General features: G+C 42.1%; 1 protein-coding gene and 1 long non-coding RNA gene across 6 annotated transcripts in view; both read right to left on the bottom strand.

Annotated features, from left to right (window-relative positions):
* Positions 1-12429, bottom strand: part of LOC116463515 (ubiquitin carboxyl-terminal hydrolase MINDY-2) — a 95877-nt gene extending 83448 nt beyond the window's left edge. For all 4 annotated transcript variants that reach the window (XR_009212080.1, XR_009212081.1, XM_032146644.2 and 1 more), the window contains exon 1: positions 11405-12429. Coding sequence is in view for 2 of the 4 variants with exons in the window: in XM_032146644.2 (XP_032002535.1) it covers positions 11405-12244 (840 nt within the window). In the remaining 2 variants the exon portion in view is untranslated. The remainder of the gene's footprint in view (positions 1-11404) is intronic.
* Positions 12430-14202: 1773 nt separating this feature from the next.
* Positions 14203-22219, bottom strand: part of LOC131382532 (uncharacterized) — a 14210-nt gene continuing 6193 nt past the window's right edge. Inside the window, exons 3-4 of one of the 2 annotated variants that reach the window (XR_009212078.1) lie at positions 18077-18202; positions 14203-15534 (exon numbers count right to left, since the gene is read on the bottom strand). This is a non-coding gene — a long non-coding RNA (uncharacterized LOC131382532). The remainder of the gene's footprint in view (positions 15535-18076; positions 18203-22219) is intronic. The other variant, XR_009212079.1, reaches the window with a different exon arrangement.

Raw genomic sequence — 22219 nt, 5'->3', positions numbered from 1 at the left:
TAACAATTAGAATACCAATATAATAAGTATTCAACAACACACAGTTTCAGTTCCAACACCTCTCCGAAGTTGGGAAGATATTTGAGAAAATATAAAATTGAGTATTTCCCAGTCTCTGCTCTTTAGAAAAGAGAAGTCAGGGGCCAGGCAGAGTCGCTCACTCCACTCCAGCACTTTGGGAGGCCGAGGTGGGCGGATCACCTGAGGTTAGGAGTTCAAGACCAGCCTGGCTAACATGGTGAAATCCCAACTCTACTAAAAATACAAACAATTAGCGAGGCATGGTGGCAGGCGTCTGTAGTCCCAGCTACTCAGGAGGCTGAGGGAGGACAATCACTTGGGCCCGGGACGCAGAGGCTGCAGTGAGCCAAGACCATGCCACTGCACTCCAGCCTGGGTGACAGAGCAAGACTCTGTCTCAAAAAAAAAAAAACAAAAGAAAAAGAAAATAAAAAAAAAAGAAAAAAATTAAATATATTGAACATCTACTAATTGTCATTCAATTTTATGTTACCTGAATCCTCAGCAATCCTATGAAGCAGGCATTATTACCTCCATTCAAAGAATAAACTAAGGCTTTAAAAAGTTAATTTAGCCAAAGTAAGTAGAAGTACTGTGATGGAAAGCGAGATCAGACATCAAAACAATTACCTTTTCCATTATACCAATACTCACAGACTTTTTTAAGAACAGCAGAACACTTTCTGCTCAATGAAATCTTATATAAAACATCATCTGAAACATATTTTAAATCAATAATTGATAGAACTTTGTGACCAATGAAAAGTGGAGCACAATGGGGAAAGAATAATCAAAGTTGACTCTAAGGCTCAGGAAACTCTAAAAATTAAGATCCATACAATTGATAACAATGGAAATTTGGCAAGTGAAGATAAGTTTGTAGAAGAAAATGATGTCTGCTTTGGAACTGTGACATTTTTAGTTTGACATTCAAACAGGGAGTTGAGTTTGGAACACAGAAGATAACATTTTTATATTGCAGTCTATTTTTGCATTACTTATGTATGGCAAAATGGATGCACTAAATAATAGTAAAAATTTCACTAATTTGAAATATGCAGTGTATATACACGTATGTGTGTATATATGTAGCATTTATATATTCAGCATGAATATGTAATATTCATGATTTTTTAGTTGAAATTGTAAAGAAATTATTCTTTAGAAAATATTAGAAGTATTAATGGGAATCAAAGAGAAGCTTTACCCACTTTTTTCAAAATAAGGACTCAAAAACTTAAGGATTCTTTTAACATGCCTTTAATTCTGGCTCCAGCAAATAAAAATTTAAGTATTATAAGCTATTACACATCATGCTTTACATTTTAATTTCTTGTATGTACTATTCATTTACTACTAATAATATAATACTAAAAAATACTCAAATTCAGACTTTTTAGTAAATCTAATTGGCTTTCTACTTGCCATCAGTATTTCTTTCTTTTTTTTTTTTCTTTTTTGAGATGGAGTCTCGCTCTGTCACCCAGGCTGGAGTGCAGTGACGCGATCTCAGCTCACAGCAAACTCCGTCTCCTGGGTTCAAGCAATTCTCTGCCTCAGCCTCCCGAGTAGCTGAGATTACAGGCGCCCGCCACCATACATGGCTAATTTTTGCATTTTTAGTAAAGACAGTGTTTCACCATCTTGGCCAGGCTGGTCTTGAACTCCTGACTGTGATCCACCTGCCTTGGCCTCCCAAAGTGCTTGGATTACAGGCATGAGCCACTGCGCTTTGCCACCATCAGTATCTCAAAACAGGAACATTTTATGAGACAACCCACAAGTTAAAAAGGCTTTGAAACTCTGAAACACTTTTATCAGTTTTTATCATAATTTAAACCCTATCCTCAGAGTAAGACCAAGGCCTATTTAAAACTGTCAGAAACTGCAGATATATTCACACATATTAAATTTGCAGGAATGTCTTATTTTATATGCATTTCAAAGTATTTTAGAGCAACAAAGAATGTTGTTGCAGCGAGATTTATTAATAAAAGATTTACTAGTAGGCTACGTGTGGTGGCTCATGCCTGTAATCCTAGCACTTTGGGAGGCCAAGGTGGGCTGATCGCCTGAGGTCAGGAGTTCAAGACCAGCCTGGCCAACATGGTAAAACCCTGTCTCTACTATAAATACAAAACAATTAGCTGGGCGTGGGGGCAGGTGTCTGTAATCTCGGGTACTTGGGATGCTGAGGCAGGAGAATAGCTTGAACCCAGAAGGTGGAGGCTGCAATGAGCTAAGACCACACCATTGCACTCCAGCCTGGGCAACAAGAATGAAACACTGTCTGGAAAAAAAAAAAATTAACTTGTAAAAGAAGGCATCTTCCATTCAGAATTCACTATTTATATTTAAGAAGCTCAGCAAGCTTACTATGCTGAAAAATCTCCCCCCCAATAAAACTTTTACATTAATTGCTTGAAAGACAGATGAGAATAGGGTAAGACAAGAGACCATTTTGAAGGCTACTAAGGTAGTCCAGGTGAGAGATGAAGGCCTGAACTAGGGTAGTAGCAGTAGAAACAGAAGTTACTAATTACTGAAAAATATCCAAGAATATATTTAATAAACTACAATGGGAAAGGCCAGCTTATTCACCGTAGTACCCCAAAGACACTCTGAAACTAGAAGTGTCAGACACTTCAGAAGACATAAGATAAAGTACAGAGAGCTAAAAACCGGAGTTTGTATAAAGACCAACTGGTACCAAGATCCCAGGATTCGATCTAAGGAATCATGAAGTCCATCTCTGCTTCTCTGACTTTATCATTGGCTCTCCCACCCTGTTTTGCCCCAGACCTATTGTCCACCAGACTTATTGCTATCTTGAACTTTATCTTCCCAATCAATCATCTTGAGTGAGAGCTCTGGTTCTAGAGTGGGTGATAGTCTTACCTTGGGCTAGTCATTTAAACTTTATGCACTTGAATTTTCTTTCTTTCTTTTTTGAGATGGAGTTTCGCTCTTGTTGCCCAGGCTGGAGTGCAATGGCGCGATCTCGGCTCACTGCAACCTCCCTCCCAGGTTAAAGTGATTCTCCTGCCTCAGCCTCCTGAGTAGCTGGGATTACAGGCATGCGCCACCACGCCCGGCTAATTTTGTATTTTTACTAGAGAAGGGGTTTCTCCATGTTGGTCAGGCTGGTCTCAAACTCCTGACCTCAAGTGATCCGCCTGCCTCGGCCTCCCAAAGTGCTGGGATTACGGTGTGAGCCAACCACACCCAGCCTCAATTTTCTATATATATAAAATAAGAACAATAGTCTACATAAGGATTTCATGATGTGGTTGAGAAACTTAAAAGAGAAAACATACAATGCATGTAAAATAATGCACAGTATCTGGACACAAAAATAATTGAGCACTTACTATTATTATTCAAAGCCCTTATGTTTGCTAGTACCACCTGTGCCCAAATGTCCTTCACCTGGGACTCAACAGACAAGGTTGGATGGGGAGTGAGAAGGTTTTTAACTAAAAGACTACTCATATCAAGGGGAGAAGAAAAAATGAACACACCCATCACTATTAGAGGGCAACTCCTACTGGCAATATTTATACTCTCCTCAGCGCTTGTCTACCTTGTCTTACAAATCCAGAGTTACAACACCAATTCTAATTCTTGGAGGAGACTGGGAATGAAAGCCTCAGAAATGTTACTTAAGTCTTTTGTGTAAACAAAACCCCACAATTGTGTGAAGTTTTAATCTCTTTTTACAGGATCTATATTTAAAAACAAGGTGGGCAGAGGCTAAGATGGAACCTTTGGCTCACCATCTGTTTTTCCCTTTTTATAAGTAATAAACACACTTGGAAAACCTCAAAAGAGCTCTGTGCTACTTCAGGAAGAGAAAATTTGTGTGATTACAATGTTTCTGCAAGTCACAGGAAAAAGCATAACGTAGATGGAAGCTAGAAGAGTCTGTGAAAGGATCTGAGGGAAAAAAGTCATCAAGGAGGGAGGGAGAAATAGAGCAAAAACTCAGCCCTGGCAAGAGGCTAACCTTCATGGTGCCTCACTTTGCAGGTGATAATGAGACAAGAGCATATGTCCATTTGAACTTTGAATTTTCTGTTAACAGCCTTTTGTTCATTTTGCCATTGTGCTGCTTACCTTTTTCTAATTTATAAGGGCTCTTTGTAAATTAAGAAATTAGGGTTGGCCATGGTGACTCACGCCTGTAATCCCAGCACTCTGGGAGGCCGAGGCAGGATTACTTGAGGCCAGGAGTTCAAGGCCAGACTGGACAACATGGCAAGACACATCTCTACAGAAAAAAAAAAAATTGGTTGGGCACAGTGACTCACGCCTGTAATCTTAATACTTTGGGAGGCTGAGGCGGGCAGATCACTTGAGGTCAGGAGTTCAAGACCAGCTGGCCAACATGGTGAAACCCTCTCTCTACTAAAAATACAAAAATTAGCCAGAAACTGCGTGAACCCAGGAGGCAGAGGTTGCAGAGAGCTAAGATCGTGCCACTGCACTCCAGCCTGGGCGACTAAATGAGACTCCGTCTCAAAAAAAAAAAAAAAAAAATTAGGTGGGCATGGTAGCACACACCTGTGGTCCCAGTTACTCAGGAGGCTGAGGTGGGAGGATTGCTTGAGCTCGGGAGGTCGAGGCTATACGGAGCCATGATTGCGCCACCACACTCCAGCCTGGGTGACAGAATGATAGTCTATCTCAAAAAAAGAAAAAAAAAAAAAAGGAAATTAGCCCTTAGACATAAAATCTGGCAAATAGTTCCTTTAGTTTAGTATGTTTTGATTTAGTTTATGGTGAGGGTTTTTTTTTGGTGTGTGTCTGTTTTTTTTTTTTTAAGTTTTTTTATATTTTACAGAATCAAATATATTAATCCTTATTTTACAGTTTCTAGGTTTGATGTTTGGAGAAACCAACTTTATATAAAAAAATCCTGCTTCAGGACCCTGGCATTCCTCCCATGACTTGGAACAGGAGATAATCTCAGCTTATACTAAGAAAAGAAAAAGACTGGGAAAAGAATTCCCTACCAAAAAGAGTTAAGGAGAGGAGATGTGTTTCCAGCATCTTAAATTAGTGCATTCATTCTTCTACTAAAATGCTATACAATGACTACATATTGCAATACTCTTATCTTCTCTATCACAATGCATAGTATAGGTTACATGTAAGTTTTCTGTATGTTGGCCTCAGAACCTATAACATTCTTTCTAAAATAAAAAAAAAGTATAACCAAGTAGGGATTCCCTCTATTACTAAAGAAATATCGGCCGGGCGCGGTGGCTCACGCATGTAATCCCAGTACTTTGGGAGGCCGAGGCGGGCGGATCACGAGGTCAGGAGATCGAGACCACGGTGAAACCCCGTCTCTACTAAAAATACAAAAAATTAGCTGGGCGTGGTGGTGGGCGCCTGTAGTCCCAGCTACTCCAGAGGCTGAGGCAGGAGAATGGCGTGAACACGGGAGGCAGAGCTTGCAGTGAGCCGAGATTGCGCCACTGCACTCCAGCCTGGGTGACAGAGCGAGACTCTGTCTCAAAAAAAAAAAGAAATATCTTCATAAGCACTAAAATATATATGTTATATACTTTCTGACTTAACTTCATAAACACCTAATTACATGGGTCACAGCCCTCAAATATACCTATAAATAGCATTTATTACAGCTAAAATAAGATTTTTAAAAACTATTAAAAATCAAATATAGTCAAAAAGAAGCAAAATAAAAATGTATTCTAAGTCATACATTTTGATAAATTTACCTGGTATAACTTGTAATTTGAGCCCAGGAGTTTGAGACTAGCTGGGGCAATATAGTGAGACCCTGTCTCCATAAAAAAACAATAAAAAGGAAAAATACAGAGGTAGATGAAACTATCTCTTGAAAATGAGAGGTAAACAGAATTACAAATTTGAGCTTGAATTAAATGTAATAAATAGATTTCTTTCTTTCTTGATGTTAGAGCATCACAGCTCAACTATTTAATAGATTTTCTTTTTTTACAATTAAAAAAAGTTTTTTTTTTCTTTTATAGAGATGGGGTCTCATTGTGTTGACCAGGCTGGTCTCAAACTCCTGGGCTCAACTGATCCTCTGGCCTTGGCCTCCCAAAGTGCTAGGATTACAGGTGTTAGCCACAGTGCTTAGCCAACTATTTAATAGATTATGAATGATCACCTACTCTCTATCAGTTCTGAACCAATACTTTCAACTCAGTCCTTACTCTGTTTGATCATTTTTACTGTCACTTCTCATCCAGAGCCACTACACTTATTCCTTTGCTCAAATCCTCCCAGTTTGTTCAGTCTATTGATTTTCTAATAATTTCAGATGTTCAGCTGTTTTCACTTTCAATTCTCTAATTCTTCCCCCTATACCCCAGGTGTCAGTTCTTGAAAGAAAAGCCCAAGTCTTGATAACTCTAACCGGTCATTCTTCCTGCTCCTATTTCCAGACATAAGCGAACTAGGGAAAGACCAAAAACAAAGCAAAACTGATATGCTAATAGTTTTTAAAGAAAACTTCAATTTATCCATGCTACTAATTGGCAGTCTTTCTGTTTGTGCCTCAAATTCCTAAGCATAATCTCCACTGAGATCCTCCTTTAAAATGTAATATACTTTTCTCACAAAATTCACCCCGTCAAATGCTTTCCAATCTTACTTATTAATGAGTTCAATAGTTACTACTTATGAGTTCAATGGTTATTTTGCCAAACTGAAAAATATGAGGCTTCAATTTTCATCTACCTCTCTTTTTTTCCTTATTATTATTGTTTTTTTTACAGAGATGGGGGTCTCACTATATTGCCCCAGCTGGTCTCAAACTCCTGGGGTCAAGCAAGCCTCCTGTCTTAGCCTCCCACAATGCTGGGATTACAGGCATGAGCCACCACACACGGCCTACCTCTCTATCTTAACGTGACTTTGTCTCTGTATTTTTCTTGTTCCATTCCTCCCACTACTTCAGAAAATACGGTTGTTGTTCCTTTCCTCTAAAGAGAACTGAGGATTCCATGTTATCCTGACTTTTCAGTGACCTTGTCCCTACACCTGTCATTTTCAGCAGAATCTTCCCTACTCCATTAGCTCTCTGCTGCTGCTGCATTTGACAATAGTAATGTACTACATTTTTATTACATTCTCTTTCCCTGAATACTATCATGACATTGCCCTATTTCTAGTTCTCATTCCACATCTCAAATTGTGCCTATGCTGGTTTTTCACTCTCTCACCCTTAATATTCTTCCCCTCCTCCCCCAATTTAATCTTTATTCCTCTGTTTTCTCTCTGTCTCCTGGAGAATTAGGTAGGGGAGGAGAGGGAATGGGGAAACTGAGGCAGGATGGAGAGGATGTTTCTGCTCCATCAGAAACAATTTGTCACTCTCACATATATTGGGATGGAAAAAAAGTTGAGAACTATTGCTCCCTACTCTCTGGAGAATTCATTTAGTCTCAGAACTACCACATTTACTCTATGTAGCAATTCCCCAATTTGATTGTTCTTTATAATTTTATAGCCTCTTGCAGGTGGATCACCTGAGGTCAGGAGTTCGAGACCAGCCAGGCCAACATGGTGAAACCCTGTCTCTACTAAAAATACAAAATTAGCCGGTGTGGTGGCACACGCCTGTAGTCCAGCTAATCGAGAGGCTGAGACAGGAGAATCACTTGAACCCAGGAGGCAGAGGCTGCAGTGAGCCGAGATCCTGCCACTGGACTCCAGCCTGGGCAAGACAGAGTGAGACTCTGTCTCAGAAAAAAAAAAAAAAATTTAGCCTCTTTCCTGAGACCCAGTCCATGCTTCTAACAGCATAATGAACATTTACATTTTTATGTCCCAGTACTGGACATTTCCAACTCAACACAACCAAACTTTGGCATCGACTTTCCCATCTAAAATAATTCCCTTCATACCTTCCCCATCTTTGGAAAGATCCAGCCAATCTCTATTACCCAGGTTTGAGAAATGGTGTTACTGCCTTCACTTCTAATAGCCATCACTGGGAGAAGTCATCATTGGGAACACTACATTATCCTCATCAAAGAGAGGGGGCAAAGAACTCTCTAACCAAAGCGCTATCCGCATCAATTCTTCCTGCTACACTCACTACAGTCTTACTTCTAGCCTAATATCAAAGTAAAAGACCACTTTCTTCATGTCATTTCTTTATCTAGCAATTTATAATAGCTCCAATATCAGCTATATATAAAGTCTAAACACCTATAGCAATGGATCCTCTGAAATCTGACAACAACCTTCACATCCCATTTACTATTTTTCTCTACTAAAGCATTTCTCAAACTTTTTGTTCTCAGAGCCCTTTACAGTCTTAAAAATGATTGAGGACCCCCAATAACTTTCATCTATGTGGATATCTATCTATATCTACCTTATTATAAATTAAAATTGAGAAAAATTTAAAATACAAAGTACAGAGGCACACATTGCATTAACTGTCAGAGCGATGTCATTACATCATGTAGCCTGAAAAACTCCACGGACACTTGTGAGAGAATAAGAGTGAAAAAGGCAAATAACATCTTAGCATTATCATAAAAGTAGCTTTGACTTCTAGTACCCCTGGCTCACTTTGAGAATACTGCTCTACTTTGCTTCTCTTATCCATCTCTTTATCAATCATCAATGATTACTTATGACTGGTTTTTGTGTGCATCAATAGGCTGGAGAAAAAAACACTGAAAACCACAGATTTACAAAATAATCTCCAAATTCATTAGCAGGCTTGCTCATTCACAGTCTGACAAAACCTATCAATTTTATTTCCTGCTATTACCACCATTTCCTTTACCTCCTATGCTGCAAACTTCAACCAAGGTTGAAGGTTCCAAGTAGAAGAAACCCTTTTCTGCTTCAGTATCTTTCAATACACTATTCTCTTTGCCCAGAAGGTCTTCTCTCACTCATCCTTTGGATCTAGTTCACAGGTTATCTCTTCTATGAAATCTTCCCTTGATAATCCCCTCCTCAATTACCCTTTTCTCTGTACTTCCATAGCATATTAGAGCTTCTCACATTGCACTGTAATTATTGTTTATATGTCTGTCATCCCACTAGATAGTCAGCTACAAGAAGGCAGATTTGCATCATACTCATCTTTGCATTTCCTTTTTTTTTTTTTTTTCTTTTTTTCGGACGGGGTTTCACTCTTGTTGCCCAGGCTGGAGTGCAGTGGTGTGATCTCGGCTCACTGCAACCTCCACCTCCCGGGTTCAAGCGATTCTCCTGCCTCAACCTCCCAAGTAGCTGGGATTACAGGTGCCCACAACCATGCCCGTCTAATTTTTTGTATGTTTAGTAGAGATGGGGTTTCACCACGATGGCCAGGGAGGTCTCGAACTCCTGACCTCAAGTGATCCACCCACCTCGGCCTCCCGAAGTGCTGGGAATACAGGAATGAGCCACCGCGCCTGGCCTCATCTTTGCATTTCTAGTACCTCACGCATAGTGGGAACCCAAACATTTGATCATTCACTTGAATCTGTCTGAATTGAATGAGTCAGTTTAATATGCATCTATCCCCAAATACTCCAGACCACAGTACTTGCCCTTTCCTCTGAATTTCTGCAGTACTACATAAGAAAAAAGACTAAAGGAAAATAATAGTTATTCTTTCCTACAAAAAAGATTAGGGACTCTGGCCCATTAGAGCAAGTCTAACTAACTCCCTAGTTGAGGGCCTTTATCAAGTGGCTCTTGTTCACCTTTTCAACCTTATTTTTCATTATTCTCCAACATTAACTTACCACTTCTGTCATGTAATAAACATACATACACACAATATCCATTCTATTTTCATTCCCTTGGTTTATACTCTTCTCTCCCCTAGGAATTCCATTTCCCTGTTATTCTAAATTCTCTTCCTTAAAAGATCTGTTAAATTGCTCTAATAGTGGTGTCTTTAAAAAAAAAAAAAAAAGACTGGTTCAAGACCTATAAAGCCCAGGAAGCTTTCTAGGACTACGCCATACCAAAGGAAAAAGTCCCCTTTTTGAATATCAAATGCATTTCCACAGATTTACCACAATTTACCTACCACTTGTCTCATATAACTTACTATTTCTTGTTCTTAAACAGTTTCCAGTAACTTAATGATGCCACCTCAAACAGCTCGACAGCCTTTTAAGGGCAGGTACTGCCTTCACTCAAAACATCTCAGTGCCATTATGCACCAAACAATGACAAGGTTTCTAATTTTATTTCTTTTGTATCAGTCCTTGCTAGCGACAGGAAGATAAAGGCATGTTTGATAAACACTATTCCCTTTACTTGATTTTCTACCTAACTGCTTAGAAGAATCCAGGTTATTTTTTTCTTTTTCTTTTCTTCTAATATAGGGTCTCACTATATTGCCCAGGCTGGTCTCAAACTTGTGGGCTCAAGCGATTGTCTTGTGTCAGCCTCCAGAGTAGCTGAGCTTACAAAGTAGCTGGGATTACAGGCGCACACCACCACGCCCAGTTTGTTTGTTTTTTCTAGGAAACACTGCATCTATAGATATAATTACCAAATTGAAAATAAAATAGGTGCTGTGAGATGCATCTTCTCAGCACCCTAACCCTGCAAGCTTAAATAAGACACTTCATTTTACAGGTAACTCGCTCTGAGTCCTCAACATACCTATTTTTAACGGTCTTTCCCTTTTCTGCTCCTTCACCTTAGACTTATCTTTTCTTATTTTAGTTCTTTAGAGTTTTAGCTCCCTTAACACATTCGGATGCGTGGTTACTGGTAATAATGCCAAACCATTTAAGGAGAGCCAAAGAAATGAGGCAAGTAAAAATCATGCATAAAATGAAAACAATCTTTGAAAACCAAGAAGTTACGGTAATTGGGTCTCAGACCAATGCTTTTCCTTAAATGGAATTTGTCTAAAGAGCCACATCTTCCCCATCACCATTCTCTTAAGTATCTACACACAAATGGGGCATTAGTTGGAAATCAGACTAAATATAACCACGAAAACTTAGTCCATGATATCACGGATTGATGGTAACTTCTGAAGATTACTTTCTTCAATTCTTCACTTTTTTGCATATGTGATAAGGTCAGTAAGAAAATGTAGGAAATTATAGTTTAAAATAATCATAAGATTTAAGATGCTCTAAGTCCTTCTGGTTTCTAAGTGTATCAACCACAATTGAATGTTGAACTCTTAAACACTACAAGAGAAAACTGAGGTTAGGGGCAATTCTTTTCGATATATGCACAAGGGAATATTCTTTCAACATGGAAGTCTTGGAATGAATTTCATGTAAGAAGGGGACTGATGAATAAGGAAAGAAAGGAAGCCATCACCTGACATGCAACAGCTCCCTCACCCCGTTTTCCTCCACCCCAAAAGCTGTAGGAAGTAGAAAGCTGCAGAATGTACCTTCCAGGCCAGGAGCAAAACATTGAGGATGGCCAGCAAGGGGCAGGGTCCGTTCTCATTCTGGGTGATGATGGGTGTGTTCTCTTCCTTCCACTGGATCCACTTAATGTGATACACAGATTGTCCCGGGAAGCGTTCCTTGGAGGCCGCCAGCACCTGAGCGGTCTCCTCCCCCTCCTCCTCCTTGCACAGAGGAACAGCCCCGGGCAACACCGCCGCGCCCTCCTCCTCCTCAGGGACCCTGTTCTCCGCTCCCTCCTCACTATTGAACTCGCAGCTACTGGGAAAAGAATGCAGGTTAGAGAACGACTCCAGAGAGTCCAGGCTCGGAGATTCCCCGGGAGGGCTCGGGTCGCTGCAACTGCTGCTGAGGCCGCCGGCGCTGCTGGGCTCTTCGGAGCCGGCGGCGGTCAGCTCTGCTTGGCAGATGCCGGCGAGATCCGGGCGGGCTCCCGCGTCTCTGGCGGGACCCAACTCATGACCCACTCCGGCCACGGCTGTCTCCGGGGAGGCGGTCACCTTGTACTGCCCTCTCAGAGGCGCCTCGGCGGCAGTAGGACTCTCCAAACCACTGTCCTTCAAGTCCAAACCCGGGGAGGAGCTGCAGGGTCCGGGAACCTCAGGAGAGCCCGCGGGAGAAGCCGAGTCCGCGAGGCTCCTCCTGGCGGCCGCCGCCCCCAGCCCATTCCCGCCGCTGCTCTCCGCCGCCCATACCCCAGGACCATCACCAGCGGCGAGCCTGGTCTCCTGTAGCCCTTCTTGCGAAGAACCTGTCCCTGACGCTGGCCCGGCCGCCACCCCGTGTTCTAGCGGCTGCAGGCTCTCGGGGCTGCTCTCCATACCGGGCCGCCCGCCCCCAGCTCTATGGAGACCGCGGCCAGTTCTCCGCAGCCAGCGCCTCGGACGCCATGACAGCTGTATTGGCAGCAACAGCGCCCTGGCGCGGCCTCGGTCAGGCACGTCACCGGGGAAGGTACTAAGAACGCGCGCGGGCGCGCGCTACCGCGCTCTCCGTGCGCTCTGAGCTTGCCTCTGCCAGACTGTGCGCTGAGGGGCGAAGGCGAACCACTCAGCAGCCGCCCACGTGGCCCAGCCCTTTCCGTACGCCCGCCCGAGCTCGCGCTCGGAAGGCCGGGCGTGGAGGGCGTGGCTAGGAGGGCGCGGCCGGGGGGCGCGCCCCCGCGGCTCAGCTCCAGTAGGAAAACATCCTCTCACTATGTGGCCGGAAGTTGAACTCCGGGGCAGCCCGCTTGTGTGCGGCTTCTTTAAAAGGAAGGCAGGCGGCGGACAGCTTGGTTGTGACCCTTTAGCGCTGGGTCGCGTGTGGCCCACCCTCGGGCTGAGGCATTGTTGGGTGGTTGGAGGTGGTTGTAGTATTTGGAAAAGAACTTGTCCCTGTAGGGCTCAGGAGACTTGTTTTCTCAGTTCCTAATATGGAAAATTAAGGCATTTCTTACGAGATGCAGATTTTAAAGCAGGCATATCTACTCGAGGGGTTTGGATTACTGCACTGCAGAAATTCCAGTCTCTGTCGGTTTTGGCTGAGAAGAGCTGTGCTTCTCACCAGCTACTGGTGAGACATTCGCCCTACAGGAAGAGTCAGTATGATTGTGGACATTGACCAGCGCAGCAAAAGAAAGTGGCTAATTTGCGCCAATAATAATAAATTAGCTTGTATTTGAATTAGCCAAGTCTTTGCGGTTTTGCTAACTTGGCTTTACTTTGCATGGAGTGGGAAGCACCTGCTTCTGAAAAGGTGACTTTTTTCCTAATTAGAATGGACTCCTCTTAAGGCCATGCAGTTTTCAAAGAAGAAAGACAAGCTGGACGTTTTGTTAGTAACAAAATGTATGTGGGTCCTATTCTAACTTGTTCCAGAAAAGGGCTTTTTCCCCCATTTTTTTCTTTCAACATTTTCTAGGCTGTTGGGGATAAAAAATTAACGAGACAGGTCTTCCTTCGCAGATATATAAATACCTGATACATAATTAGAATGTGATATTTTTGCACCTCTGTTGGTTAGAGAAGGCAGACAAAATTGCAAAGTAGTATTTCATTCATTCCTTTAATACATTTTAGTAGCAAGTAAGTTGCTGGATGCTGTCTGGCACTGGAGATGCCATAGTGGATCACAGAGCTTATATCTTCATGGAGCTTACTGTCTTTTTTTTTTTTCTTACTGCTGTTTTTTAATAAATACTTATATTTTGTTTTTTTGAGACGGAGTCTGTCTCTGTCGCCCAGGCTGGAGTGCAGTGGCACGATTTTGGCTCACTGCAACCTCCGCCTCCCGGGTTCAAGCAATTCTCCTGCCTCAGCCTCCCGAGTAGCTGGGACTATAGGCGCCCGCCACCATGCCTGGCTAATTTGTTGTTGTTGTTGTTGTTTTTGAGATGGAGTCTTGCTCTGTCGCCCAGGCTGGCGTGCAGTGGCGCGATCTCGGCTCACTGCAAGCTCCGCCTCCCGGGTTCACGCCATTCTCTTGCCTCAGCCTCCTGAGTAGCTGGGACTACAGGCGCCCGCCACCATGCCCAGCTAACTTTTTGTATTTTTAGTAGAGATGAGGTTTCACTGTGTTAGTCAGGATGGTCTTGATCTCCTGACCTCGTGATCCGCCCTCCTCGGCCTCCCAAAGTGCTGGGATTACAGGCGTGAGCCACCATGCCCGGCCACACATAATATGTATCACATATAATACATGTATGTTTGATAGTTATATTCTTGTTTACCTGAGAATGCAGAAGACTGTCACCCCCCCCTTTTTTCTTTTTCCTTGAGACGGAGTCTTGCTTTGTCACCCAGGCTATAGTACAGTGGCACGATCTCGGCTCATTGCAACCTCCACCTTCCGGGTTCAAGTGATTCTCCTCCCTCAGCCTCGCAAGTAGCTGGGACTAGGCACACGCCACCATGCCCAGCTAATTTTTTTTGTATTTTTAGTAGAGACGAGGTTTCACTACCTTGGCCAGGCTGGTCTCTAACTCCTGACCTTGTGATCCGCATTGACATGATGCTATATGTCCAACTGTAGGGTCCAGCCCCACGGGGCTTAGCGGCTGTTCTCCCCTTGTGCGGAGACGAGAGATTGTAATAAATAAAGACACAAGACAAAGAGATAAAGAGAAAACAGCTAGGCCCGGGGGACCACTACCATAAAGATGGGGAGACCGGTAGTGGCCACGAACCGCTGGGCTCGCTGATATTTATTGCATACAAGACAAGGGGGCAGGGTAAGGAGGGTGAATCTTCTAAGTGATTGACAAGGTGAAGCAAGTCACGTGATTACAGGATAGGGAGCACTTCTCTTTTAGGTAGCTGAAGCGGAGAGAGAAGGCAGCATACGTCAGCGTTTTCTTCTCTGTGCTTACAAGAACGATTAAAGACTTTAAGACTTTCACTATTTCTTCTACTGCTATCTACCACGAACTTCGAAGAGGAACCAGGAGTATGGGAGGAGCATGAAAGTGGACAAGGAGCGTGACCGTTGAAGCACAGCACCACAGGGAGGGGTTTAGGCAACAGGACTGCGGGCAGGCCTGGATAATATCCAGCCTTCCACAAGAAGCTGGTGGAGCAGAGTGTTCCCTGACTCCTCCAGGGAAAGGAGACTCCCTTTCACCGTCGGCTAAGTAATAGGTGCCTTCCCAGACACTGGCGTTACCGCTTGACCAAGGAGCCCTCAAGCGGCCTTTATGCAGGCGTGACAGAAGGCTCACCTCTTGCCTTCTAGGTCACTTCTCACAATGTCCCTTCACCACCTGACCCTATACCTGCTGGTTATTCCTAGGTTATATTAGTAATGCAACAAAGAGTAATATTAAAAGCTAATGATTAGTAATGTTTATAATAATGATTGATAATTGTCCATGATCAGCTCTATATCTAATTTGTATTATAACTATTCTTATTCTAACTATTTTCTTTATTATACTGAAACAGTTTGTGCCTTCAGTCTCTTACCTCGGCACCTAGGTAATCCTCCGCCTGCATCCAACTCTTGGACAACAGGAAAATTAGAAAAGATAATGGAGAGCGTTTTTCAGAATGTTGAATTTAGGAGTTGTGTGTGCTTTTGATCTCCATGTCAATCCATAAACAATAAATCCTGTTCTTAAATTTGAATTTGTTCCCTAAAAAAGAATTGGAGATGTTAATAGATTAAAATATATGCTGCCGGTTTAAGCATTTTATGGTATTTTAGGCCATGAAATATAAGTAAGAATAATACAGATTTCAAGGCCCGGCGCAGTGGCTCACGGCCTGTCATCTCGGCACTTTGGGAAGCTGAGGCGGGCATATTACCTGCAGTTGGGAGTTCAAGACCAGCCTGACCAACATGGAGAAACCCCGTCCCTACTAAAAATACAAAATTAGCCGGGTGTGGTGGCACTTGCCTGTAATCCCAGCTACTTGGTAGGCTGAGGCAGGAAAATCGCTTGAACCTGGGAGGCAGAGGTTGCAGTGAGCCAAGATTGTGCCATTGCGCTTTAGCCTGGGCAGCAAGAGTGTAACTCCGTCTCAAAAAAAAAAAAAAAAAAAGGAAATTTAGAATTTAGCATGGTACTTCAAATGTAAAAAGGAAATCTATAAAGCTGTGTTATATGAATAAATTAAATGAATGAATCATTTATAGGCCTGTGAGCCATAGGAGAGCCAAAAATCATGGCATACACTTCTCCCATAATGGCCCTTCACCATTTTTCAAAACCTTTACTTGGATAAACCTGTACTTGCTGTGGTAGTTTTTATTGGTATGCGTTTCAAATGCTCACGTGGCATCATTTAATAATTTTTTTGTAAAAAACAGAACCAGTTCTTCTTTTCATGCGTTGTCAACAAGCCTAGATAAACAGCTGTGAAAATGTAGGTAGTTATTTAAGTTCATGAAAAGGTACATAGTTATTTTTTAAGGGAGGCAGGGAGTGGCATCTAGGGAGAATACCACAAGACAAACTGATATTTTATTCTTATTTTGCATATATGTATCTTTAGGTAAACTCTGAGGTAAGATTGCTTTTTTTTTTTTTTGAGACGGAGTCTTGCTCTGTCACCCATGCTGGAGTGCAGTGGCGCAATCTTGGCTCACTGCAAGCTCCACCTTCCGGGTTCACACCATTCTCCTGCCTCAGCCTCCTGAGTAGCTGGGATTACATGCGCCCGCCACCACGCCCGGCTAATTTTTTATATTTTTAGTAGAGACGAGGTTTCACCATGTTAGCCAAGATGGTCTCGATCTCCTGACTTTGTGATCTGCCCTCCTCGGCCTCCCAAAGTGCTGGGATTACAGGTGTGAGCCATCGCGCCCGGCCTAAGATTGCTATTTTTAAGTTAAATAGTTACTATCAAAATTTTATTTAATTAAATTAATTTATTTATTTAAGATAGGGTCTCACTCTGTCAACCAGGCTCGAGTGCAGTTGCACAATCATGGCTCACTGAAATCTCAACCTCCCAGGTTCAAGTGAGCCTCCTGCCTCAGCCTCCTGAGTAGCTGGGACTACAGGTGTATACCACCATGCCCTGCTAGTTTTTAAAATTTTTGTAGCATATGTTGCCCAGGCTGGTCTTGAATTCCTGAGTTCAAGCAATCCTCCCACCTTGGTCTCCCAAAATGCTGTAATTATAGGCATGAGCCACTGCACCTGGCCGCTATCCAACTTTTAAAAATTATTTTTCAAAGTTTCAGATGTAATAGTCTTAAAAGTTAAACAGTTTATATAAAAACGAAGCAGTTCCCTGTTTTGTCCTTCCAGACCCTTGAGTCCTGTTCTTTATAAACAGCCTCACATTCTCTTTCAACTCATAGCTGTTCCTTTTTTTTTTTTTTTTTTTTTTTGAGACAGGGTCTCACTATGTTGCCCAGACTGGAGTGCTGTGGCTATTCACAGTGGCTGTTGTGGCACACTACAGCCTGTAACTTGGCTCAAGCAATCCTACTGACTCAGCCTCCAGAGTAGCACAAACTACAGGCGCTCACCACCACACCCAGCCTCATAGCTGTTCTTTAGCTCTTTGTACCCTTGTTTCTGAGAAACATGTTTACAGTCTAGTTTCTTCATTTAACAGTTGTAGGCTGAGTGCTGTGGCTCACGCCTGTAATCCCAACACTTTGGGAGGCCAAGGTGTGATGATTGCTTGAGCCCAGGAGTTCAAGTCTATAGTGAGCTACGATGGCACCACTCCACTCCAGCCTGGGTAACAGAGTAAGATCGTCTAAAAAAAAACCCAAAACACTGTATTCCATTCACTGGACAGAAAAAAAATAATTGTATATATTGTTTACTGATTTATTCCCATGGAAGATGAGGATTTAGTTCCTTCATATCATTCTTCCTCCTATTGCTCCAATCTTCCAGTTATTAAACAATTTTTTATTACATACTCAAAGATTAAAGCATTAGAGCTATGTAAGTATTCACCACTAAGTCAGGTATTTTACTGTGTTTTTTTTTTGTGTTAAACTTTTTGTCTGTCTTGGAATTAACAGTTGCCTCAAAGAAGAAAAAGAACAAACAAAAAACAAAAATAACCCAGTTGCCTCATTATTTTGTTTATTTGCTTAATTCTTCACTTTCCACTAACTTAGCCACAGAGTTAGCAGTCTGATCAATCATACCAAGTTATTCCTTAGGACCATTTTAATACTGGATACGTCCTTCCTGGAACACTCACTTCTCTTGCTCTGCTCCAGACTTTTCTTTTATAAGCCTGCTACACAGGTGTCATCCTGGGATTTCTCTTGATCACTTTTTGAGAAATTCCTTCTTCTGATTCCTTTGTTTCTTGGATCTCCTTTTTCTAAAACGAAGCATATTTTTGCTCTTTTTTTTTTTTTTTTTTTTTTAAATAATAGAGATAGGGTCTCCCTCTGTCGCCCAGCCTGGAATGCAGCGACATGATTGTGGCTCATTGGAGCCTCAAACTCCTGGGCTCATGTGGTCCTCCTGCCTCAGCCTCCCAAGTAGCTAGTATTACAAGCACATGCCACCATACCTGGCTCAGTGAAAAAAAAAATTATTTGTAAACATAGGTTCTATGTTGCTCAGCCTTATCTCAAACTCCTGGCCTCAAGTGATGCTCCTGCCTTGGCCTCCCAAAGTGCTGGGAATATAGATATGAGCTATGACACCCAGCAAAACGTATTCTTTTTTTTTTTTTTTTTTTTTTTTTTTTTGAGATGGAATCTAGCTCTGTCACCCAGGCTAGAGTGCAGTGGTGAGATCTCGGCTCACTGCAACCTCCATCTCCTGGGTTCAAACAATTTTCTGCCTCAGCCTCCCAAGTAACTGGGATTATAAGCGCCCGCCAACATGCCCAGCTAATTTTTGTATTTTTAGTAGAGATGGGGTTTCATCATCTTGGCCAGGCTGGTCTTGGACTCCTGACCTTGTAATCCACCCACCTTTGCCTCCCGAAGTGCTAGGATTACAGGCATTAGCCACCATGCCCAGCCCAGATGTATTCTTAATTAGCTTCCTGAGGAAAAGTGCAAGGGAAGTAAATTTTTGTAGACCTTGTAGGTTTTTAAATTTTATAGTTTGGCTGGGTATAAAATTGAAGGTTGGAAATACTTTTTCTTCATTTTAAAGTAATTATTCAATTGTATTCTAGCTTCCAGGTGATTATAGAGAAGTCTGATATTACTGTGACTCCAGAACCTTTGTATATAACCTCTTCCTTCTCTCTGAAGTTTATTGATCTTCCCTTATTCTTGATGTTCTGACATTTCAGTATTTGATATATCTTTGTGTGGGTCTTGCTCTGTTTACTGGGCTGGCTACTTGTGTGATCACATTCAGTGTAGAAACTTATGTCCTTCAGTTCTGTGAAATTATCTGGTTTTATTTTATAATTCTTATCTTTTGTCTGATTTTACACTCTTCATCTTTTTCTTCTACTTTACATATTTAATTTCCAATAAATTATTCTAGTTTTTATTTAATGGCATCCTGACCTTTCATCTTTTAGAATATTGATTATAACTTTTAATACATCCTTTATATTTTTCAAAAGATATCTGAACCATACACTTCAGAAAAGTATACTTAGTGAACATATAGTTAGTGATTGTGCTAAGGAGAGAGATGTGGGGGATATGAGTGTAAAACATTGGACTTATTCTTTGGGAGTACAAAGTTCTTTGGGGAATTAAGAAGTATGTTCATGGCTGGGTGCGGTGGCTCACGCTTGTAATCCCAGCACTTTGGGAGGCCGAGGGGGGCGGATCAGGAGGTCAGGAGATTGAGACCATCCTGGTTAACATGGTGAAACCCCGTCTCTACTAAAAATACAAAAAATTAGCTGGGCGTGGTGGCGGGCGCCTGTAGTCCCAGCTACTCGGAGAGGCTGAGGCAGGAGAATGGCATGAACCCAGGAGGCGGAGCTTGCAGTGAGCCGAGATTGCACCACAGCACTCCAGCGTGGGCGACAGAGCGAGACTCCATCTCAAAAAAAAAAAAAAAAAGGAAGTATGTTCACATGAAATGATCATTGAGAATACAACTCAGTTTATAATGAACACTAAATGACTAGCACAAACAGTAAATGTTATAAAAGTTCAGATGAAGAAAAATGTTTTTGTGTGAAACAATGAAGATTTAAGCTATACAGTGCTTGTCTAATTAAAATAACAGGCTGATTATTACCTCAGGCTTAAGAAATCCAAAAAATACATCAAAATGATTATTCTTTTAAAATTCAGTTTTTCTTTTTTCTTTGTTTTTTTTGAGAGAGAGTTTTGCTCTTACTGCCCAGGCCACAGTGCGATGGCACGATCTTGGCTCACCGCAACCTCTGCCTCCCAGGTTCAAGCAATTCTCCTGCCTCAGCCTCCTGAGTAGCTGGGATTACAGGCATGTACCACCACGCCTGGCTAATTTTATATTTGTAGCAGAGATAGGGTTTCTCCATGTTGGTCAGGCTGGTCTCGAACTCCCAACTTCAGGTGATCTGCCCACCTCAGCCTCCCAAATTGCTGGGATTAGAGGTGTGAGCCACCACGCCCAGCCTAAAATTCAGTTTTTCTTAGTTGAATCATAACATTTTTAGCTACCATGACAGAAAATTTGGTGCCATCTTTGATTTTTACGCAGTTTACTGTTGATTATTGCATTGATAAAGTCTTGCTGATATTATATACCCCTTTCCTTCATTCCCTTTGGGGCCACTCCTGAGTCCTTATCTCCTTGCCACTAGAGTATAGCAGCATTCTAATTATTCCCCAGCCTATGATCTTTTCCTTATCTTATTCTGCATAAACCTACAAGAGCTATAGTTCAAACATCCTGGCTTTATTATGTTGATGATGCTATGGAAAATAAATTGATTGTTCTTTATTTTCAGCTGCATCAAAATTAGCTCAGACCAGAAGATTGCACAGGTACAGGGCATATATACATTTACTCCTCCTCTTTTAACCTTCTATTCAAGATATGTGAGAAAATTCTTAGTTAAAAATCAAAGGTTTCCATGTAACTCAAATTGCCCTGGCTCTGGCCTTCAATTGCTTGCAGAAACTCCAGCCTCCTGCAAAGAACATCCCCGACTCAATTATTTCTGAGAGCCCCCATGGGGAGTCCCACACCTGTTTAGAAACAAGTCCAATCCTATGATATTCCACCAGGTGCTGCCTCTACTCCATGCTGCTTTACCAGATGCCCATCTGTCCTGGTAATGTGAAAAATACATGATGGTGAATGGAGGGAAATAATTTTCTCTTCCCTCTTATTATAGCCCTAATGTGTGACTGTATTAATGATACAGTTCTCTCAGTTTTACTTATGTAGTCCTTTATGTAGTCCTTTTTAAAAGTGAGACCGAAATGTGATTCCAGGTAGGTTGCACCAGAAATGAATTTAAGAAATACATGACATCTTCAACTTAGAATCCCTACTTCCCTAGTCTTATGGCCAATGGTTAAAGTTTTGTCATTGAATCACATGTATTATGCCTGCCTCATTCTTTCCTTAGAACTTTTCTCAGAAATACTTCTGCCCTGCCAGCCCACCAGTTTGACAGATATCTGTCAACTCTAGTTCTCAAAGTGTGGTTTTTGGGTTGGTAGTATCAGTATTACCTAGGAACTTGTTAAAAATGAAAATTCTCGAGCCCTACTCTAGACCTACAGAATCAGGAGCTGTGTGCTTCAACAAGACCTCTTGGTGATTCTGATCTTTGATAAAGTTTGAGAATTGCTGCTCTAGCATTAGGGGAAGCAACCCCTTCTCACTTGTGTGACAAATAAATAAACCTTAGCAAGGGACAGCGAGAGGCTTCTAAATTCACCCTCTATTCACTGTTATTTTTCATTACTACTCTGGAACTATGCAATGCTCTTTTGGCCATGCTTTTCTATACACTTTCCCTTGAGGTTGTGTGTGTGTGTGTGTGTGTGTGTGTGTGTGTGTGTGTGTGTGTAGATAGATAGATAGATTTTCAAAGTAATGTCTAAGACTATATCATCCTGATGTCAAATTTTTTTTGGTTCTTGTCTGTCTCTTTTTTTTCATATTAATATCATTCTTGGCCGGGCGCGGTGGCTCACGCTTGTAATCCCAGCACTTTGGGAGGCGGAGGCGGGCGGATCACGAGGTCAGGAGATCGAGACCACGGTGAAACCCTGTCTCTACTAAAAATATAAAAAAATTAGCCGGGCGTGGTGGCGGGCGCCTGTAGTCCCAGCTACTTGGAGAGGCTGAGGCAGGAGAATAGCGTGAACCCGGGAGGCGGAGCTTGCAGTGAGCCGAGATTGTGCCACTGCACTCCAGCCTGGGCGACAGAGCGAGACTCCGTCTCAAAAAAAAAAAAAAAAAAAAT

Source organism: Hylobates moloch, unplaced genomic scaffold (genome assembly GCF_009828535.3).
Source record: "Hylobates moloch isolate HMO894 unplaced genomic scaffold, HMol_V3 SCAFFOLD_40, whole genome shotgun sequence".
In the NCBI taxonomy this organism is placed as follows: domain Eukaryota; kingdom Metazoa; phylum Chordata; class Mammalia; order Primates; family Hylobatidae; genus Hylobates; species Hylobates moloch.
The sequence above is the reverse complement of the archived record's forward strand: the minus strand, read 5'-3'. Positions and strand labels throughout refer to the sequence as shown.